Source organism: Apteryx rowi, unplaced genomic scaffold (assembly GCF_003343035.1).
Source record: "Apteryx rowi isolate R43461 unplaced genomic scaffold, aptRow1 scaffold_14, whole genome shotgun sequence".
Lineage (NCBI taxonomy): Eukaryota > Metazoa > Chordata > Aves > Apterygiformes > Apterygidae > Apteryx > Apteryx rowi.
The window spans coordinates 1616480-1640333 of record NW_020447641.1 but is presented as its reverse complement, the minus strand read 5'-3'; the positions used below and the strand labels follow the sequence as shown (position 1 = coordinate 1640333).

The following is a 23854-nucleotide window of genomic DNA, read 5'->3' as shown; positions in this document are numbered from 1 at the left end:
TTCTTTGCATGTGTTTCTCTACAGCACTGTGTGTGGACAGATGTGTTTATATTGCTTTATAGGTGTGTAGAATTACATTTTGCCAGATGAATGTGAAATATTAAAGTAGACTTTCACATACTTACCTCCAGCTAAATAGCTTTTAAAAATTGTTCCAAGGAATATAATACCATTTGCCATGACAAAATCTTCTTAAATGCATACTGTACTCTGAAAGTAAGGTGCTTAGAAAAGAGAAAACAAAATGTACAGAAAGTTAAATTCACTGTGTCAGGAAAAGACAACAGTATCTGTCCCTTCCACTTTTACTGCTATTAACACTAATTTTTTCCATATACAAGAGCCTGAACGAGTCCAATTATCCCAAGCAACAGTTTGCTCTCTGTGACGTAAACCTGCTAAGGATTTTTGCATGTAAACTTGGGAGAAAGCACTTCTTAAATCTATAAATATTGTGCCAGTAGCATGACATTTGTCACCTTTTTATTTATCTTTAGAACTGAGCAAGAATTTTCAGAGGTGCACTATAGATTACAGGGCCAGCTTCGACAAGCCTAGAGGAAAAATGATACCAGTCTAATGCTTTGGGGGTTTTGGAAGACTGTAGAGTACAAACTGTCATGAAGCCAACTTAATATAACTGTTTCCTTTATACTCTAAGGATTCACAAGGGACTTCACTGCTAGCATACAGGAAATAAAGTCTGTTGTGTTAAAGCAAGACTTTGTTTCTTACAATTTAGAAAACTACACAAAGTTTCCTTAGAGGAAATGTTACAATTCATACAAACTCCCGTATTTATTTGTAGACAAAAATTCCTATTCACATAGCAGGAAAATTAGATGAAAACAGAGACTGTATAGACTTAAAGTCATAATGGGGTACTGGTGAACAGTCCTATATGATGGCAATAAATGCACCTACACAAAAATGTACTTTAATGTAAAGATATCTTTATTATTGTTTGCTTCTCCGGTACCAGCCTAATTTCTTAACAAGAATCTTCGAAAATAAATTATGTTAAAATAATACATTTCTTTAGTGAGCAGCTTTTTGAGTTTATTTTAGGTAAAGTCTGTCTTCTGCTGTTATACTATCCGACCAAGATATACTGACTTGGGATATTTTTCCTTTAAAGCAGGCCACTGAACAATGAAGTAATCCGAAAAGTAGTAAAGAATCTTTCCAGAGAGGGATAAAGTTTCCACGCGGCAGATGCTCTCTACGTACACAATGATTGCTCTCTTTAGTCCTAGAAGCCCAAGAAGAAGAGCGGATATACAGACAGGAACACATGTTCCTGGTCCATTGCACAGTATCTAAAAGAAATGAAATATTTTACAAAAGTAAAACAAGAAAATTTTCATATGGTAAAGAACCAAGAGTGTACATGTTCTTATAACATTACATTTGCAAAAAATAGTATTTCCAAAGATGTATTAAACACTAGAAGAGGTCAAGAGAATGTTTAAAGAAAAAAAAAAAGCAAATCAACAGAATGATTTCAAAGTAGCTGCAAAAAGATCATACTTCTTTACTTGCCAGGGAGGAGGAGAAGAGCTCTGAGACAGGACAGTTAATTTGCCAACAAGGAAGCAGCATTCCTTGATTCCTAGGAATATAGCTAGAACAGTCTCCATCCTCAATAACAGCTTTGTGTTATATCAAATATGAGATCTGAGCACAGATTAAGGCATAATAAGGCCAAAGAAGTTTAATTAGGATTACTAAATCTGGGATCCAGTTATAAACATCTTGGACTTTGTCTTAAGTCAGCAAAACACTTAGAGTTCAGCAAAAATGTGCTGATGAATTAGGACCTTCATCAAAATATACTAGCTGATATGCAGGGCTGTTGGATTTTTTTTCCTCTTTTAGTAAACACTTGTATTTACCAAAACACCTTCATTAAAATGCTTGATTCTATGTGGATGTCATGTGTTTGTCAGCAGAGGATTTCAAATTCACTTACAAATATTAACATTAAAAGGAATTGAATTTTTATATATTGGTAAAATAAAAAAAAAAGACCACTTAAAATTAAAAGGCATAAACCACGGTATATTAGGCACTCTACTTAGGTATCTAAATTATGAATAAAAGTACCTTGATTTCAGGCAAGGAATTTCTTACTAAATCTAACAACTACCATGTAATCGGTACTTTCTGCACAGCCGGGGGTTATGTGGAAATAAAGAGTTCTTTTATAAAATCATGGCCCTATATCCTATGAACTTACATTTTTGTTCCAAGTTCACCAGCTTGTGAAAGATACTATTTTGGGGGGGGGGGGAAAATCACAGAGTTTCTCTTACATAGCTGTAGCAAACATATTCCAGAATGTTTCCTTCCCTGCTTTGAGGCAAGATACCACTGATAAGCTTGTTAACAATACTTTGTGTTTGCTAGTCAGAGGTTTCTGATGCTATTGAGTGCCAAATTCTCTCTCACATATGCCTTTCTTTGCCTCTGAGATGGCCCCAGAAATCTATTAGTTTGGGGACATGACCACCGTAACACAATATTTTCTTATCAGAATCAATAGAACTTAATATTGTACATAAAATTATTATCGGATTTTATCATTGATCTTAACTAAGTGATTGACTCATACAAGACTTGCTGACATTTTCTCAAAGTCTCTTTGAAGTAACTTTCTGTACATTGTTTTAATCTAGAGAAGGCTTTTTTAGCATACTAGCACTCACAAATAGTAACCTTACTTGTATAAGAAAATTGCAACAGTGTAATTCTTTTATGTTAATGATTATATGACTAAGAGAATAAGTTTAATACATCCACTTTGCATACTAGATTTCTGAAATCAGAATAATATACTCATTTCAAACCTCCTGCTGAACTTGCTTTCAAGTAAATCCACAACGGGTCTTAAAACCTACTTTATGATCTAGTGAGAATGAAAATCTGTTCTTTATACATTTGGCTTGTCATATAAGGGCATAAACCAACCACATGGTCTTTTAGCATTTCAAAGAAACTCTTCCATACCTGTGAACTAAACCATGCATTTTGCCCTATTTCTTGACAGGTTAGATTAATTTGCACTGATGTTGATCCTTCTGCAGCTGGATTGCTACTGATATCTAAAGTAAAGCATGTTTGGGTATCTCTACTTAGTAGCACCATTTGTGACTGTACTGCAAACATAGGCAGATGAAACAACCTGGAGTGTTTCCCTGGGTCTGCAGGCAAAAAAACCCAGTGTGTCTGCTGTAGAATCTGGTCTGTGGCAGGTAAGTGCATAAGTGGCACTGAAAGAGTCAAAAATACCCTTTTTTGCTTGTTTTTACTTTTTTTTTAGATTCTTATCAACCCTAAGTCTTGTTCCTTTTTCTTGAGAGTTGAGTTGAGCACTCAATTTGACTGCTGATTTCAGGTTCAGAATTTAAGTGGACAGATAAAAATATGTAACACCGCTAAACAGAAGACTCCATTGACCCTTTCCTTGAGTAGAGCTACGTGGAGTGCAAACACTGTCCTGCTGTTGTCGCTCCCCAAGCCCTACCTCTGCTGTATCACAGCCCCAACCACTCCCTTGTTCTTTCCTCAGCATTTTCCATTCCAATGTTTCTCTGCACTCTGCTGGCCCTCTTTGATGTCTCCCCCCTCTCTTCTCTCATTTCCTTCTTACTCTCTCAGTATACTTTCTCCCTCTGCATCCCTATTTCCAGGCATCCTTCCACCAGTCTTTGTTCTGGACTTATACTGACTTTGCTTTCTTTTAGTCTCTATCTACTATGAAAGCTCAACCTAGTTAGCTAAAGCAAGGACAAAGTTTCACATCATTCCCCTACTTTCCACAGTCTGACACAAAACCTTAAGGTCACAGATATGGTTCAAGTCTGGTAGAAATCCTACCATTCTCCTCATCTCAGCAGTTGAGGATGGTAGAACTGATTTTATAAAAAGTTGAATTATTATAATCATGGTCTTTATTAAGCCACTGTCCCAGACACTTCATCCTATTTTCCACCTTTATTAAATTTGGCTAACTGCTCTAGTCCTTTTAGTAGCTGGTATTCTCATGGCTAGCTCCACACACAAAGAGATGTGCTAGAATGAATTCCAAACTGATATAAGTGAATTCAAAAACCACATAATGAAATAATGTTAAATGGGGCTGTTCAAATAAAACCCTAATAAAACACCTTTACTATATGCAGGTTTGGATATGACACTCCCACTTTAATTTATACCTGCTACTGACCTTTTATAACTTGCAAGCTGCTGCTCAGATGCCCTTTGATTCATGGGAAAAAGGATCAGGCAGTGGGGCAAATTATGGACTAGACATCTCTAAAAAATATGATCTAATGATAACTCTTATGTCATCTGCTCTTTCCCCTCCCACATATACCCCTTCAACCAAGATAGAGCAGATGTGGCTCTAAAGGACCTCTGTAGGGAGAATGCCCATAAGATACTCTGACGATGAATGTCCATACTCTGTAGTCTTTGCTTTTAGGAATCTCCCCCTGAAGGTGATTCTGGTATAAACCTGCTGAACCCAGTGGATGAATAGATCCCTATCTGAATTTGAGGTCATGATCTGTAAGTCAGAACTACTAATCAATCTTTCTGATCATTAAAAATTAACCTTCAGTTAACCTTCAGTGTGTGTCTAGAGACATGTCCTACCCGGAATTTAACAGTTGCTAATGTGTTGGAGTGGCAATTCCCCTCCAAAAATACTGCCTGACCAGTTCTCCCTCACACATTGTCACTAGGAGACAAGAACAGCCTTCCCACCGCCTGGAATTTGACATCACGCACGCATCAAGGGATGCAGGATAAACTTCTGAGAAAACCAGGATGTGTGTTATGAAGCAGATTGATGAGCTAGAAATACTGCTCTTCAGCTAGTACCAGCACACAAACTTTTCATGAAGGTGGAAAGGGCCTGACTTGTCTACAGCATTCCCTAAATATACAAGAAGATGAGCTGTTCTACTAATGAATTGCAAAAGACAGCTCAAAATCTTGGAGAAAATGATGTCTTCCATCTTGAAAAGATCAAGGCTTTTGCTTTTTACCCTCCAACAGAATACAAGTATCTCTCAGTGAATCCAGTGGAAATTATGAGTATGCAGGGAGCAGAAGCAAGCATCTATTGGGCAAGAACGGACCAGGGCCTCTGCAAGGTCAATCAGGCTGTTCAGGGTGTTTCCCAATACTATTTACCTTAGCTACAAGGCTGCCTGCAGAATATTTGCCTTGCATGAGAGATGTCTCCACAGCTCTCTGGTTTATTTGGTTCAGCCTTCTTTGGTGATGGAGCAGAAAGGGGGAAAGAAGGGGTCAAAGACAAGTTTTGTATCATCTTTTTGACCTCTCTGAACTGCAAGTGTCCAAGGACTTGCCTGGTCACTGAGCTATCTGGCTTTGCTGCCAACAAGTAGTAAGGGATTTTTCTAGAAGCCAAGAGGGCTGTGGGGCTCCTTACCACCTATATTCTCCTTGAATGAAAAGAAACTTTCAGATAACTGTTAAGCTGGATCACTAGTTGTGAGGCTTCACAGCTAGGCCTATAAACTAAATCCTACATATTAAAATCCTCTAGGAATTCAATGTAACCAGACTTTAAACAGTACAGTAAACAAATTCATCAGTACATTAATGGAGATTTAAAAATAAAGGAGTAGTGTATAACATTTAGACTTAGCAACTCTCACTCTAAATCTAATTTCATATTAATTACTTCCACATAAAAATGGAATTTCTTATTAATTTCATAGAAAAATGGAATAGTTCTTGCCTTTCTGTTTCAGGTATCTTCTACAGCTGTTGAAAGAACAAGCTGGCACACAGTGAACCGCCACGTGGCTCCCTGCAGCTGAACACTGCGGCAGAGCTGGGGAATGCAACCGTGTAGCGCAGCGACACTTACCAGCCGTAACACCGAAACTGCAGCTCAAGATTAAATGTCAGGCCACAGGTTAAAACAAAAATGCACGAAGAAGAAAACCTGCAGGTTTTTTATACATCTGTAAATACATGCTTGCTTGCATCTTTAATGTAGAAGTCTATGAGTACTGCGTGTGTTCCCAAATTACAATAATCAAAAGGAGGACACTGCAAGCCCCCCCCAAACTTAGTAGAAAGTGGAAAAATGATGTGAGATTTGACTTGCGTAAGAACCCGCCCGCACTGGCAGTTCTTGTCACCACGGGGACTGGCTGCGGCGGCCTGCACAGTGGCAGGGAGAGCAGTGCCGGCCGGGGCAGGCGGCCGTGGTGCGGTGCGGTGCGGTGCGGTGCGGCCAGGAGCGGCGACCTGCAGCGGCGGGGCTGCGGGGCTCCCCCGCGCACCCCGCGCACCGCTCGGCCCTGCCCCGGCACCCACAGCGCCCCCTCCCTGGGTCCCCAAACGACTGGCGACGAGCGACCAGGCAAAGGCAACTGGAGTGATACAAAATTGACTGAGGAATCCAAATCTATACCGTTAATATTACATGATCTTTACATGTCTGTGCAAGTAAACAGACTTTTCACTAGCAACGTAGGAAGAAAAGCAATTAGGTATCTGCTGTTTCCTAGCAAGAATCGTGGGCCTAAAAAGTTACATATTAACAGTAACTTTATTTTGCTTGCATTTTTGCTGGACTGTTTCAAGCTCAGCTTTTGTTGATACATACTTCATTTCAATGGCTAATTAACATTTGGGAACAGAAAGTAACTGTTCCCCCTACTGAGAAAGGAAAGCCCACAAGATACCTCTGAGGTTTCCTGGAAAAGCCAAGGAAATCTGAACAGCTGTTCCTGGTATTCTAAGGGAAGGGAAGGGAAAAGGAAAGGGAAAGTGGAAAAAAAAAGCAAGCATGGGAGAGAGAGGAAATGGGAAACCAGTTTGAATTACAATTGAAAATAAGTTATCAAAGATGAAAAAAGAGTTTTAAAAAATGACTATACTGTCATCCACTCACAGAAGAGACTTGAGAAAAAAGTGTGCCTGTCTGCAAGGCTTGATTAAAAAAATTATGAAAATACTTAATTTTCTATCAAAAATAAGGAGGAGTATAAATCCATCTCATTCAGCTCAGATGAACAAACTAGACCATCTAAAAATCTGACAAAGCTCCTTAGCCAAAGGTATTTTCAGCAGACAGTTTCTGGTTTTGGACTCAGAGTTAAACAAGTGACAGGTTAGTGGCTTTCTAGCTTGCTAGGGAAAGTGAATCCTGGCTTTGGAATGAATTTTCAAAGGTCAGCATGGACATATACTAGTTATAGAAAGCAGTCAAAGGACTAAAGGAGTTGTAATCTGTGCATTGTATTTTATTTTAACTGTTTGTTCTAGTTAATGAGAGATATCCAAATTTTGTGCCATTGGAAGCTGCAGTTATGTAAATAAAAAAATGGAGTACCATGGCAAGTTGCAATATGCAAAACCTCACAAAAATCAGCTTTAGGAAATTCTAGAAACAAGGATAGACAAACAAACAAAAACCTTTCAAAAAGGGCTTAGCAGAAATAACAATAAACAAACATAATTCAGTGAAATATAAATACAGAAAATTAAGAGGGGGCAGAAGACATTGTCTTGACACAAACAAAGCCTTCTTCAGGAAACTGCAAATCTGACCATAACATTACCTGAAGGATTATTCAGAAACACGGGAAACAGAGCAGAGAGCAATGAAAATGACAGAGAAGCTGAACAGTCAGATTTAATGCAAGCTGAGAAGAAGGCCTAAGACACTGAAATGAAAATTAACAGGAACACCATAATAAAATATTATTTTTCTCTTATCAGGGCTAGTCTTGGACCACTGTGTTCAAAAAGTAGGATCTAGGGTTTTGACACTTCAGGAATGTAATTACACTGTGGAGTGTATAATTCAGGAGTGTAATCATGATTTCAGAGTGTAGCTACAAATGTTTGCGTATGTTTGGGTATTTTTCTTTTGCAGCTTTTTTTTTTTTTTGTGGCACAAGAAGCAAGAGAGACTTCTCAGTGAATTCATTTGCATCCTGCTATGCAAATTACAGCATCTCATGACCTCATCAGCACTTGCTTGCTTTTAGTATTATCTTACTGTTTTGAAAACTTCACATTAATGCTCTGTAAAGTGACATATTCAGTTGAACAATCTTTTCTTTACCTACAAAAGTACTGAGTAGCCTACACAGGTAGGCATGATCTGGCTCCTTGGTCTCAGCTGTTAGCTGTTCTCAAGGATGTGATCCAGCTGATGGCTCAGTGTATCCTGAGCACCAGCTGCAGTCTGTGGAAGTAGAATTACCAGCATTATGTCCCTGTAGTTGTGGGATCAGTTCTCTTAATGATAGAGACTGTTCTAATTGTAAACTTAAACTAACAAAAGCATCAGTGAACAAATGTTTCAACTTTTAATTGTAAATATATTTACACTGTGAGTTTGTGATCAAGATGCAAGCCTGGAAAGTCAAGAAACCTGGGTTGTACTTGTGGCTCTGCTGTGGACTTGCCATGGGAGTTGGGTCATATCACTTACTTTATCTGCACATCAATATTTTCAATTTTAAGATGCAGAAAACCATAATTTAACACTCATGCAGGTGGATCAAGTTTCCCATAGATCCGTCTCAATGAAGATCACCAGGTATGGAGAGCATTGTCTTTATTAGTGTGCATTTTGATTTATTAACGTATCCTGAGAGCAAGATAAAATGTATTGTCTTATTTTCTTTTGAATAGAATTATATTTTTAATACATTCAGATATAGCAGGCCTTATCCATTAAGAACCAATTTCTGCTAGTAATTTTGATGGCAACTTAAGCATGGATGGCAAACATGGAAAAATAGTTTATTTTTTTCATAATGAACACTTCTAAAAGGTTTCAAAAGATAGTTCGTTTATGTGGAGGTAAAGGTAAAAACAGATCTAGGGAATATAAGTCTATTTGATAATCAGAAAAACAAGAGAAACTTAAGAAATTAAGAGACAAAGGGATTTCCAGTGATATAATTCAAAAGTTAGCTTTGGTGTGTATTTTGGATAATGTATATTTGACTTACCTATTTAAGCATGTGGGAGATAGTGTCCTTGTTGAAGCTTTTCTAGTTTAACTCTTTAGCATGTGTCTGAAAATTCAAGTTTGCAATCTCCAGTAAAATTAGCTTAGTATTTTTAATATTTCTAAGATTAAAAAAAAAGCAGAACCTTTTCTAACTATTTATGCTATTGCTATTGGCAGGGAAGAAAAATAATATCAGGTTCTGTTTAAACAATATAAAGGTCATTAAAGTAATCAATGGTTTATTCTTTTTGAAATGTGAAGATCTTATCCAGCTCATTTCCTTCCACATGCAGTATATAAAACCAGCTAAAACTCTGAACTGTGTTTGCTGTTTGGACATACCTGTAGAGTGCAGGCCAGGACAAAAGATCTAGATGTGTAGTCTGATGTAAATCAATTAATTAAAGTGGAATTGAATAGATACATTTTGGTCTCCTAGTCTCTAAATCACCTGAATGACCAAAAGTACAAAAGATAATTATCGTATTCTATAGCAATAGCTCGTGTTCAAGCTAGTCAGTAGTCTATAGCTTGTAGTATTGTCATGAAACCATTCCTAGTCCACTTCTGGGCCTTTTGTTGGCACAGCATTGTTGTTATCACCTAATATGCACAGGAGGTGAGGTGCTTTTCAGAGCAAGCAGAGACATGCACAGTCCTAGAGGCAGATCACCTAACCAAGATAAGTAAGATTAGTAAATGCCAGAGTAGGGAAGAAGGAAGTGGAAGAGCAACAACTTAAATGAGAAAACCTCGCACTTGGGTTTCTAACGTGCACTACCTTTTTTCTGCTTTTGCTGAATTATTTTCATCATAGATAAAATACATTGGGCAGCATCCCCAACTCCCTCACTTTCCCAACTCTCACTTTAAAACAGGGTGGGGTGAGGGAGACAAAAATCCTATCCTGTGGATTTTTCTAGGGCAGAAAAGCAGAGGCTCCAAAAACCACCAGGGATTAGACCTGCAGCAGGATTTAACTGTGACAGCGCTGAGCATTGTCACATCTGCTTCCCAGGCACTTGGCTGCCTAGCCCTGAGTTACTAAGCTTGGGCAAGAGCCAAGGGAAAGGGCCCAGCTGATGTGCTTTGGATCAGTTGTCCCATGCAAAGCTGTGAGAGACGCTCCTAGTTTCTGGATCTCAGTAGAGCTCAGGAGTGAGCTATGCATGTGGCCATTTAACTGTCAAGAGTTAAACAACTCAGGTCTGTTTCTGGGTATGCCTAGGGGCTTTACTGATGAAAAGGAAGATAACCAGGATAATTAAGAGCCTCAAGAGTTAGGCAACAGCTTACTGAGGAAAGTTTGAGAATTTAGATGTGGATCCATACAGAAACATGTGAGTTTGAAATTTTGTTTTGTTTTGGATGATGTAGCTAACCTTAGGCACCCTTCTTAACTGCCCCTGTATTTTAGGTGAAAGGTAATGACTGGGAGGAAAAAGCATGTGGAGTTGTAGTATCCATCCATATATTTGTTGCTTCTGTAGGTATGTGGAAGCAGAACAGGACATGTGAGCTCAGCCTGCTCTGGCCTAGCTGCCAAATGTGAAATGAGAAAGATGCAACCAATCAATCATAAACAATAGTAAATGATGGTTGTAAAACTGCATTAATGCTCAAGTCTGCCAGAATGTTTGTATTGGTTATTAAATTTTAAATTCACAGCCTGACTGTCAGTGGAACCAACCAAACATCATTATCTCTGCCAGAAGGTTGCGTGAAGAAACAGGGGCACAAGAAGTGTGTCTTGCGAGAAACTGTGGGAGATGGACAAAAGGTTGTTTAAAGAAGAACAAGATTACCAAAGCAGAGGCAGGCTGGAGAATGAACTCCCTACCTATTCCATGTTGCTGTGGAATGGGTTTGCAGTTTATTGCTGCTGCTGATAAATTAGTGGGAAGTACAGGAAATTTGACTTTCTGTGGATGAGAAAAGTGGTCATAATACAAGTAAGTAAAGTCAAGCACATGAAATGCTGGTTACCAAACTACATTTGCAGCTATGGACACTAGCTACAATGCTTTCTTTCAGGAAGCCATTGTCACTCTGAGTGTCACTCTGGCTGAGCTAGAACCTGTCAAAGTCTTTTGGTCAGAGTGTCCCCAAAATACCATCTAAGATTTTAGAATCTGTTTAAAAAGTAAGGGCCTATCTCATCTTGTCACTATCACAAAGCACTGCTTATTATAGTAACAGTACTACTCCAAAGGAAAACGAAATCTGAAGACTGCTAAATATAGTCACACATATTACAAACAATGACTTAAAACGTGCCTTTAATTGCAAATCTCAGTGTGCTAGTCATGTGCTCGTTTAGTTAGAACTTGAAATAGGTATTTTAGGTTAGGTAAAACAGTGACATTTTACATGTATATAAACACCTTTAGGAGGCTGCTGCCTAATTACTGTATAGCAAGAATCCTCTTCAAATACCTGCTTGAAATTTCTCTGCAATGCAAAACCTAGAGTAGCTAGCAATCTGCAGCTGGATGCCAGTGGTCTGGTTCAGTGCTCAGAGTCAGCGAGGCTGTTTACTTGAAACAAGGGTGTGCGATGTTTGTGGAAGTCATGTGACAGGAAAACCAGGATATTTGTTAGGTTCATGACATAGGTAATGGGTTAAGACAGATCAGTCTTTAGTTTAAACTTGGCTAAAACCTAAGCTAAGATCTCACTTCATCTTTACTGCTACTGCTGTCTTTCTGATGCCCCAGGACACTTATCTCTCAAGTGACTGGTTTTGTTTATAAAGCTCAGCAAGGTTGTTTTGTGTTTTTTGTTTTTTGTTTTGTTTTGTTTTCCTAACAAAGTATAAAAAAGTAGTGTGTACAGGCATATCTAAATGTTGGTCATAGAAATGATAGTAGTGCAGTACAGAGCTACCAAGCTAGCTTTAAACTAGCTAACTTGAATAGCTTTGGAAGTTCATCTGTGCTCAGCCAAGGGTAATTTTACATTGTGACTGCAGGGTAGCTGTACACAGCTGTACACAAGATGTAAGGTAGAGCAGGGACAAAAAAGACTCAATATATCTTCATTAAGTGAGAAGTTAAATGTAACTTTGGATGGCTTAATTTTTTTTTTTTTTTTTTAAGACTATACAATTTATAGCATTGATCATCTTAATCTGATGTGCTTATTCTTGTTTATTTTGACTGTTTTGATCATAGAAGAACAATGGTAGTTGGGACACAGTATGAAAGCAATCTGGTCCAAAAAATTGTAAATGGGGCAGAAAGATTTAGTGTGCAAGAGAATGTACCAGATCTTTATTAATACTCCATTATACAAAGTTCACTTGTTAAGAAGTGAATAGAGAAATAAGGCTACCACCCAGATTTTGTTTTTCTACAAAGATCTAATAAGAATCGTGATATTAGGGACAATAACTTATTATTCATCATAGCAATTTGTTAAAGTGCTATGAACTTAAGACATTTTGAGCAGGGTACAAGTAATGGAAAATTTTAGCTAAATGAAATAATGATCTCCTTTCATATAGCTTACTGTGTGAATATTTCTGTAATAATTAAAAAGCTTGTTGTGAATTTAACCAGTCTAGGGACCAGGCATGTAAGATGGGATATCCAGGCCTCATATGAGTCATAAAAGAATCAGCAGGCAGCTAGAAGCATAATCAGCTGTGCATCAAAATAAAGCAGATTTCAAGCTTCTAGAAAGTTTAAAAAGGAGAGTCCCACTCAGATGATAGCAGGTGGGGAGGTAGAAAGCAGAGCTTGTTTTACTTGCTGTACAAATGAAAACTACTCCTTACCAGAGACCTCCCATGCAAAGGAGGCCCTAATGTGAAGAACAGCCACCTTTGCTTGGTTTAACACAGGCTTCCCCAAATAGCAGTACTCTGGCTTAGTCCTTCTTGGCCATCAAATAATCTGTGTAAGATCCAGTAATTTTCTCTAGCTTTGGGAAAATCTCTCAGTGTAGCTTGTGTATTTTTCTGTAACTGTCTAAGAAGGGTTTGCATCTCTTACTAGTTAATAGATCTGATGTCTTATCTGGGTTTTAAGTCTCTTCTCAGTCTTTCTCTCAATGAAGGCATTAATAATCTCTCTTCTCTGACAAGTTGCCCATTTTCACGGTAGGAATTTACAGTCTTTGAGGCTAGGACTGCATAGTAAATCTGGCTGCAACTGTTGAATAGCCTGAAAAGTGTTTTGGGGGCAAGGAAGGTGTGAACAGAGTGTGCTGGCACAAGTCATGCTTTCTTTGAGTTTTAGGCCTCTGCGTAGGAAGCCTATCTAAGACAGACATGCTATAAAAACTGCGCAGGATAGAAGCGCCTTCAAAACACCGACGCTTACATTTCTAGAATTCTGGCACTTGGCTATAAGAACAAAGGCCAATCATCGCTTCTGACATCTTAGTCTTGTTACTTGGTTTAATATCTCTAAAGGGATTTAACTTTGCAGAGTGTAGATGTGCATAACTCAGAAACGGGCCTCTTGAAGATGATCTCAAATTGAACAACTAAACAAATTTTTTTACATTTCTTAAACTCTCTGAAGGCCCATTTTAAGCATGGGATGAGTCCTGCAAGTCAGTAAAGATCTCCTGGGAGTTGTTCAGTTGTTTCTGAATTCAGTATCTTGAAGAAGTGTTAGATGAAACTGCTTTCTCAGGCAAAGCAAACTAAGAAGCTTTGCCAGAAGACCAATGTGAGATACAAAGGAGACACAGTGTTCATGTAAATAAGTATATATAAAGTAACTCCTGTGCAGCTAGGTCTGCTGTTTCCCCTTTACACCTATTTTGGTTCCATAGATACACTAGTTATGCCAGCCTAAGCCTATCTGCTCCAGATCTTGCTTTTCTGCACCTAATGGTTTCACAGCCTCCCTTTGCAGTACTTCTTGTCCTGCATTCCTTGATAACTGAAACTGCAACAGTACTGCTTTTCTCTAGCTTCCAGGTGCCCAGAGAAGACTTCAGTCAAAGGACTGATCTTACAGCCCTCAAACATATACACTTTTCTGATGAACCTAGAAGCAAGTGTAAGGATTTCAGGATTGCTCCTAAATATAAACAACTTAGAAGCAATTCAATGTTTTCTTTCCCTCCTACAGTTCAACAAAAGCAGTTGCCCAGACTGAGAATGTACAGCACCTGTATGCTCTACTGTTTAAAAATGTGAAGTCCTCAGCATGATGTAATACTGTGCTTGTTGTTTCTAAACTTGGGTGTTGATTTCTGTGCCAAAAGTTATAGATGAATCCTGTAAACTCCAGCATTTGTTCCACCCTTTCTAGATCTTTAAACTACTGATATGTTCACCCACAACTAGGGGGAGCTGCAGTTCACTAAGAACATTGTCAGCTAAGGGCAGTTAGATATTAGCAGTTGCTTCACATACTGCACAAAATCTTTTCACTGGCAGTGTGAGGCATTTTAATCTCCGTATCACTTTTCTTTGATAAATACTCTAAAATCTTTACAAGCTGTCTGACTTACTATATTTTAAAGAATTCCTCAACTATGATAAGCACACAACTAGTCCTACGCAACCGACTCTCAGGTGGTATAAGATTCAGCATACAGCTGGAGATGCTTCTGCCAGTGGCAGTACCAGCTGCTATTGTTGCTGCTAATGGTGCCTGGCAAAAAATATTTGGGAACTGCTTTCCCTCCAGCCCTTATGTGATCACGGATGAGGAATCTTTGGACAGAATTCTGAACTAGTGGTTCATTTAAATACTACAAAGGGCTTATGAACCTTGCTAAAATCTATTAATAATTTTACAAGGACAAGTGTTTTTCAAAAGCATTAGGGCCCTCCTGGTGTACCACAGCTTATCAACTCCAGGACTAATTCTAATAATGGTACATGCAAATCTTGCTGTCACTTTAAATTCCTCTTGTAAACAGAGGAACCATGCAATTATATAACCATTAGTAACTTTCTGCTTTTTTATGATGTGTCCTGTTGACACTTTTAGCAATATATTAAGCTATAAAGTGGGAATTCCCAGTCAACTTCATTTGCAATAGTAAGCTAATAAAATTTATATATATTAAATGAAAACAGTAGTGTAGCAAGGTGATTCCTAAATATTTGTTACTTTCCCTTCCTATAAGATGTCTGCTTCATGTAAAGATCCCTCTATTTTCCCCCACAAGTTAAAAACACTGTAAAAAATAGCAAGTCATCCCCTCCTCCCTCCCAACTCTGCCTTGATCTCCAGTTTTCAGAATGGGCTAGAAAAACAAGAACTGCAAAGAAGTTACTTCTGTTGTTTTGCACACTAAACTGCTCTGGAAACTCTGGCAAGCAACTAGCTTTTCATCCGATAGGTATGTACTATACCTATATGTACTATATGTACCTATATGTACTATACTACCGATAGGTATGTATTTTCATACAATAGGTATGTACCAGTACTACTGAAGCCAATGAGATGAAATAATTCACAGCAACTTCTATAAATGTTCAAAAGAGCACAAATATAGTTCATCCTCTTTAGAATTAGTAATACAGTTCACAATGAGAGCTAAAGAAACCTACTTACAAACATCCTCTGTGGGTATATACATGTTGCTTCTAAATTATGAAAAAGATCTTGTAACTGCATATGTTTATACAGGCTTCATTTAAATATCTTAAACCACACAAAATATTGATTTGAAATTCTGTTAAAATAATGTCTTTTAAAAACTCAAATTTGGATGTCCGACACCTTAAAATGACTGCAGCTCTAGCAAAAGGCTTGCTTTAACCAGATTTCTCCTAAAGAATTGTAAGACTCAAACTCTGGAGTTCAATGCACTACATTTTAACTCTTGCATTAACTCTGTTGGTGAAGTATCTCTATCTTGTTTATTTCTACAACTTGACAACTCTGAATGCTCTGACTTGATTAAGTGTGTGGAATATTATTAAAAATGCATTGTAATTAGTATGAGATTGTGACTTTCCCAAGCTGTTCACAAAACTACTGAAGTGAGATGAATCTAGCTGCCACTTCAGCAGTGATGGTATTTGTCACTAGATGAGATAATGAATGTCAGTCAGCCAAAGACTGAATAAACCTGCACGTAGCTGAAAAGTCCATGCAAGCACAAGAACTGAATCTGTATATATTTCTGCTGATCTGAACCTGCCTATTCCAGACTGGTCATACCATTTTGGGAGCAAGATCAGTCAACAGAATAACCAGGATTTCAAGCACAGTTTGTGCTGTTGCAATCCTGAAGAGATACTATCAAGAACCTGTGACCTTGTTTGTGCCAGCTCTACTAGCATTTACAAGGGAGTAACAAACCCTCTGATGTTACTTGCAAAATTTTGGGGGGTGGAAACTGGTATTTGATATCCTAATTCACTAGCAGTGCAATCCTTTCTCTGTTTCTTGTTGTATTGCTACTATCTCTCTTTCAGCTTTAATTTTATATTCAAAGATATTTTTCCTGTGAGCTATAAATCTAAGTATACATATGAGATACAGCYTGCAATGTTTTGATATTCCAAATGCTTATATAGAACAGATTAGCAAGTTCTCAATTAATTAAGATTTACTTTACCTACCAAATCTGGTTTCAGTTTGTAGGTCAAAGGAAGGGAATAAAGTATGGAGTACAGGGTTGTTACCATGGAGGAGGTCCAAGACTGTCTAACCTCACGGCTTCTGGGAATGCGATCAAGGGTGAACTGGAAGAGAGCATGATAAGCTGAATTGTTATTTCTCTAAGAATGTTGTTGTTCTTCTATAGGGTTATTGGACCTGTCTGTGCCAATTTTTTTTTTTTTTTTTTTTTTGTAGATCTAGTTTGGAAGTGTTTGGATATTAAATCTTTTCTCAGGTGCTTTATTCGGTGTCATGTGTAGCACTTCTGGCAAAACAGTACAACAAAATACCAGAACTATGCATCTATTTTTTTAATCTCTTCTACTGTTACTTTAAAACATTCCTAACTTAATAAACAACTTAGCTAGAGCAACTTCATTTGCAGTATGTTAACTTCGTGCCCCACCTAGTGGTTAGTGTGAAACATTTCCAGGTTTGATTAGATTTAATCCAAACAATATGACTCTCTTCTGTCTTTTCCCTGAAGAAAATAACAACTTTTCTCAATTAATGTCCAGTGCATACTACTAAAAATGTAACAGCAAATATCACTATCCCTTAAATGACTGCTCAATGGGTATTCAAAAGAATGTGCAATATGCACATTCAAAATGCAAAATATTTACATGAATAAACAGAATAGAACATTTTATCATTAAAGAGAAAAAGTTCAGGAAAAGGTTTTCTTTGTTCTTTTCCTAGGGATTGATCCTCTATGTATAAAAGGTATCAAATTAACAAAACATGGATGTTTTCTTTTTGCCTCAGAACACAGTACGCAGTTAAGAGCACTTAGGCTTCCTGCCCTCTTCCCAGATAGGTTTACCTTGACCTAGAGGAATCACATCTAAGAACACATTGCTAAATCAGCAGGCAGTCCTGATGCCAATGAAATTTTTGACTCTTTAAATGAAAGACACATATATTAGCTGCAATGTAGTGTGCAGTGATGTTGACACATTGTTTAGATCTGGACAACGGTCACTAACTTTACAGGGGACATCAGATCACTACTACTCTTGCAGAACTCATATCGGAAGTGGGAGACTCTTAATGTCATCATAAACACTGAAAATTCCCCAATTACTTCAAATACACCACTTCTAATTGACATAGCTTAGCCCTGGTGATTTGTGACTGGAAAGGATGATGTTGCAGTAGCTGCACATCAAAAATAAAGATCGTCTGAATAACAAAAGCTGGAGGCTTTCTTATATATAAGATGGCAAGAATTATTAAAAAGCATAGAAATGCAGAATATTAAGTTATTTTCTTGATTGAAATAATCTTGTTTCATTGCAATAAGCTTCTTTAATTATTGTGATACTGGAAGGTATTAACAGATGTTACAAACTACTTGTTTTATGTTTTATTTGCAGGTGTTTGAAACTCTGATTGCACTAGTCTGACAACAGTATATGGAAAAATAAACATGCCCTCTGCTCCCCATTCAACAGAAATCTGGTTATCACTACCTCTCTATTTCTTAGAGCTTTGGAAGAGATCAAGAGCTTTGGAAGAGATCAAGTGATAAAAAAGAAATGCCATAAAGTGGAGTTTAGACCCTTGCAGTATCCTTTAATAAATAACTGTCATTAAAGTGTCTATAGGAACTGAAAGTAGTTGTAGGGAATATTTTCCAAAGGTGTCAGTTCTTGAATAAAACTCAGATTTACTTAGGTAAAAGTTTTTAAATAGCTTGTTTTTTCACTGACTTATATTTTGCTCTACAAACGTAAAATTCTTGACGTTCACAAACTTACAAAAGAAGAAAAACTGGAATATTCTCCCAACGGGAAGCCTGAATGTTTTCAGTGTAGCACAACAGAATTTCTTGATTCGATATAGGCAAGTTTTAAAGCACGGTAACACAGAATAATTCTAACAGTGAAGTTACCTTTCAAAAAAAAAAGATTTTTTTTGCATTCACCATGTTCCCTTATGCAAAGAGCAAACAACAGTATTCAATCATGCAATAAATATGGATGATAAGGTAGTTTTAGGCAGATCAGGGTTCAGTGGAACTATACAGATGCACCCCTCACTGTAAGAATGTAGCTAAGCAATCTCTGCTTAAAAAAACCCAACCAAACAAGAAAATTGTATACAATTTTCTTCATCGTGGAAAATTGATTTCAGCAAAACTTGGCAGGGACCCCAAATAGTATCAAAGTAGAAATCTACTTGTAAGATTCAAATAGAGATCACACTAATTTTATCTATATTATTCAAAAAATATGCTTGAAACTTTGCATTCCAATGTCTGTCTCTTATGTTAGGACTTTGGCCCACATATCAATCAACTCTTGAATATTAAGCCGGGAAACAAAACCAGATTTTTTTGTTTGTTTGTTTAAAAGCCACTGCCAGATGCTTCTGCAATTTGCGTCTCTCATCTAATGAGAGACTATTATTAAGCACCTCCTGCATCTTTTGTTGGAAAACTGTATAGTATGTCTGACATCAGAGATAGACAAATTGATCTCCTATGGTCTCATACTGGGAACTACACGATTTTCTTTTCAGGAGACTTAGGAGGTAGAGGTGCAATACTTCATTTCTTGTAAGCAAGAGGTTCATTCTAGCTTCCTTTCCTTCTCCCTGAATTCTGCAGGTTTAGGACAGGGCTAAACCACAGATCAAGAAGAGAACTTGGTTATATTTGTTTTTTTTTACATGGTAATTTGTTAAATGAGTACACGGATTTTCTCTTAGATCATTATTACTGTAGTTCATCGTCTGTCCAATCTTTGACTCACACTCACTAATTCAGTTCTGGAGAAATCCGCTTCCTTGAGAAGAAGAATAAGGGAATGACAACGGGCTGTACTTTTCAGAGTTTTCCCATCCATTTATTCAAAGTTGTAAGAAGCCATTAATACATGATTTTTAAGTATCTTATGCTCTATAGCATCCCCTGTGCCAGAACACATGACAGTTGAAAGCACACTCTGAAAGTTAACAAATATTGGAAGAACTTATCTTCCATTTTCCCTCTGAATATTTTTGCTGAGTGGTCAGCGTGCATCGGAAAAAAAGAATGGCCAAAGGAAAATGAGCATCTCTTATCTGGCTGTGTTCCTCTAACTTTTCACTTCCAACGAAAATTTAAGTACATGATCCTACTAGCAGTTGAAGGGGATAGGGAAGGGAACAAAACTAAGTGAACTAGATGAAAGCTCCATAATACTTTAATACTCAAAATATATATTTTAAATAAATTTAATATTTTAGGTTTGGACATTTTTCAGATGAGTGAATATGACTGGTTCTTTAAGTGAATGACCAATTACCAAACAAGATTTCTCTGAAGAGGAGATACCTCCAATGTTAGTGACAGAAGATGAATTACTTTCTAATCACTCTTAATTAAATGTTCATCCTTAGCATGCAGTGAGAGAAGAGATTGCCATGCTGAGTTTTCAACTGAGTCATCCTCACTTAATTCAGCAACTTGGGGTATGCACGTAACTCTCATCTTTAAAGGTGAAAGTGGTGATAAACAAAGTTTTAAATGTCATTGCTAAGTAAGTCAGTTGTTCACATTGGCAGCACTTGCTTTACATTAAAAGGCCAATTCTGAAAATCATTAGTACTGAGTCCTACAATCTTTAGTCCCAGTAGTGTTGCTGAAGACAACAGAAATATCAGAGACGTACCATATTGAAATCGATACCATGTAAATAATTCATTTACAGCATGTTGCACTACTTGGTCTAAAAGTCTAAGATTTATGTAGTCACTACATTCCTTTCCATTGTACAGGCTTATTTCAGTTTCTACATATAACTATTATCGTTCTACTAACTTCACTGGACATCAGATCACACTTTAGATCAGCAGAGAGTCATATTGCTGTCTGTTAATCATACAACAAATTAGCTCAAAGCAGGCAAAGGTCTGATGAAAAGATAATGGAATCTTTTCACGATCTTACGTGATTTTTAGGAGTTCAGAAGACTGATTCAGCATTTGTTCAGGTCATCAACCAGAAAACTATCTGACACTAAGAGGTACTGTACATTTTTTAAACATTTATGTAACGAATGTTCAATTTTAAAAACAAAACAGTTGAGTAACACACAAAAAGAATAGAACTTTAATTAAGGTTTTCTAAAGCTTTTCTTTAGATAGAACATTTTAGATAACACTTCTTTCAAAAATATCCATATGTTACTGAGGGAAATGCTGAACTAAAACACAAAAAACCCACTGCATTTCTGTCCCAATACTTTTACAGTTACAAACAACACTTTATGGCTATTTAGTTTACAAAATTTAAAGAGAGATTTATTTTCAGTGTGTTTTTCTTGAGCAATAGAGCCTTCTTGAGCCTTCTATGTATAATCACTTTCACTACAATTATGTTTTCTCATTTCTTTAAAGGTATTAACATGTTTAACAGCAGGTAAAGACCATTTTAAAAGAAAGTAAGGAAGTGGCAGTGAAAACTGGAAGCAAGAATGGCATTTGATGCTGTCTTAAAGTGTATTTATTTTGCATTTCCTGGGTCTCTAACACAGCATTAATCAACTGTGCTTATAAAGTTCACTTTCAGAAATGTAAAAAATAACATGTATAGAAAGGCAACTTCACCTGAATTTTAGTGAAAGTGATTATCAATATCTAGAAAAATCAAACAATAGATGCTGATCTTAAAAATCCTTTTCAAGAATCACTTTCAAGGTGCCTTGAATTACTACGTCATGTTACGATCAGTTTATCTTACAAGAACACATTTAACAAGTTACCTGGGAATTGGAGAAAATTTCAGCTCTTTTTTGTTCAAAAGAACGTATTTTAGTTTCACTCATCTTATCTGAGTCTGCGAGAATATAATGTCTAGGAGAGTACGACTCTGACAAACAGCTAAGTAACCTCAGGATTTCTGTTGTGTGTCCACCTGTAAAAAAACAAGTAAACTGCAGTTGGTATATGAAACATTTTGTAACTTCCAATTTCTTCAGCTGAATCAGTCACTTTTCCTTTTAAAACATATTGGTTCTAATAGTATCAGTCATGCTCTTCTGTGAGTAAAGGATTCAGCTAGAGGTTGTTTGAGATTAAGTAACACTAATACAATTCAGCTCCCATTGAAGCTACATCGATAGAACTTTTTCGGTTTAATGGGCTTGAAACAGGTTCACACAGAAGAGAAACATTTGTGTTTAATGTCCTGTACACAATGCAAAAATAATTGGGCAAAGAGTTATATTGTAGTTCATATTCAAAAGCCGTGATAGCATGGGGCAACTGCCAAAATGAAACTGAAGATCCCGTTCAGACCTGCACCTTGAAAGTATAACTCTCACTGAATCCACTTATCAGTCTTATGACATGAAGACCAGATTCAGGGACTGCACTTTCTCAAATCATAACACTGAAATCACATAGGCAGTGATTTCACTCTGCTGCTAAGCCAATCTAAAGGCTGAATGCTGACAGAAGAAACAGTCCTGCCACAGCCAAATGCTTTAGCTACTCCCCTTGAATGGGTGTTGACATTCTTTTAACTGCAAGGTCACCTTGTTCAGGAATTGGCAGAATACTGGAGAGAAGGGGAGGTCGTTCTTCTATTTTTGGGGGGTGGCGTTAACTTTTTGTCAGTTTAGTTTCCTGAACTGGCTTGGCTTGGAGTTTTGTGAATGCCTGTGGCAGTGGAAGAGGGAAGGGGAAGATTGTTGTGGCCAGGTAAAGTGGAGCGGGCTCACCTTTATCTGTCAGGCTGGGTCAGCTCAGTGCCAAACTGCACCTTTAAGTACGTGCGTGCACATTTACTGGATCTGTTACTTTTCACTCTGCCACAAGTTGCAAACCAAAATAGTAAACTAAATGTATTCCTACTATCTCTGGTTGTCCAGTTTCATTAGAAGTTTTCTAAGAGACTTTGCTATAGAAGTCAAGTATTAATAGCTGGCAAAAAACTGACAGACAAAGTGAGCCACACTGCTTGGATTAGGCACTAGAATTTGTCACCTTTCCATATATTTTCATACACTATTTTTCAAATGTGTTTAGAAGGAATTTCTCATGAGCAATGGTTAGTTGAAGCTTCTACAAATTTTAATGCAATCTACTGAGTATTCACAGAAAAACAGGAGATTCCTATTTCAAAAAAGTTTCCAAGACTAAGTTTGAACATTATATGACTGACTTAAGAATCATTTTATCTGGCAAACTTATAGGGTATGTATTTTTTTTTTAAAGTACAAATTAAACTCCAAAAGAACTGAAGAAAGCAAGCATATTTCCAAACCTTTAAAAAACAAGTGAAGATGACCTGAGAAACTATAAACCTAACAGTCAAACTTAGATGGCAAAAAGACCTGTAATTAATTATTAGTGTGCAAAAACTACAGGGACACTGAGGTGATGAAATCAAAGCTTGCCTGGGATTTGTCAATGGCAAAATTTTCAAGGTCATCTAATTTATCTGATAAAATAATTGCCCAGCAAGTATGGGGAGGTAATGAGGAATAGCAGATGTGACATACCTTGGCAATAGTAAGGCTTCCAACAGACCTAAGTGACAGTCTCTTAAGTAAACTACAGGCATACTTCGTTTTATTGCACTTCGCTTTATTGCACTTCCCAGATATTGCTTTTTTTACAAATTGAAGGTTTGTGGCAACCCTGCATCGAGCAAGTCTATTGGCGCCATTTTTCCAACAGCATGTGCTCACTTCATGTCTGTATCACATTTTGCATGTTGTTTTTTAGACATAATGCTATTGCACACTTAATAGACTACATTATAGTGTAAACATAACTTTTACGTGCACTGGGAAACCAAAAAATTCGTGTGACTCACTTCATTGAGATATTTGCTTTATGGCGGTGGTCTGGAACCGAACCCGCAATATCTCCAATGTAAGCCTGCACAGAAATGTGATTTAGATAAAATTATTAACAAATGTGATGTATGTAAGGGATCATCAATAATTTAGTGTCGGAAGATCAAGTAGCTGCAAAGGTTTGTCCTGCTTAATTGTAGTCAATATATTCATTAATGAATGAATGAATTAATGAATGAAACTCGCGGGCAGTCTGAAGGATCAGAAGCCAAAGTGTCAGTTATAATATGGGCAAAAATGCCCACAATAAAGACGCAGAAATTTAATGAGTGTTCATGAAAAATACACTAAGGACTACAAAACCCAAACCATGAGGCGGCGCCGCGGGGAAGAGGAGCCGCGCTGGCCCTGGCGCGCTCCCGACGCCGGCCTCGGCGGGGCGCGGCGGCGCT

The 23854-nt window shown here is 37.4% G+C and overlaps 1 protein-coding gene across 1 annotated transcript in view; it reads right to left on the bottom strand.

Moving 5' to 3' along the window:
• Positions 1–933: 933 nt before the first annotated feature.
• The window catches only part of ALG14 (ALG14, UDP-N-acetylglucosaminyltransferase subunit), a 23279-nt gene continuing 358 nt past the window's right edge, over positions 934–23854 (bottom strand). Inside the window, exons 2-4 of the mRNA XM_026057704.1 lie at positions 21360–21511; positions 16569–16691; positions 934–1319 (exon numbers count right to left, since the gene is read on the bottom strand). Of these exons, the coding sequence (XP_025913489.1) occupies positions 1089–1319; positions 16569–16691; positions 21360–21511 (506 nt within the window). The 3' untranslated portion in view covers positions 934–1088. The remainder of the gene's footprint in view (positions 1320–16568; positions 16692–21359; positions 21512–23854) is intronic.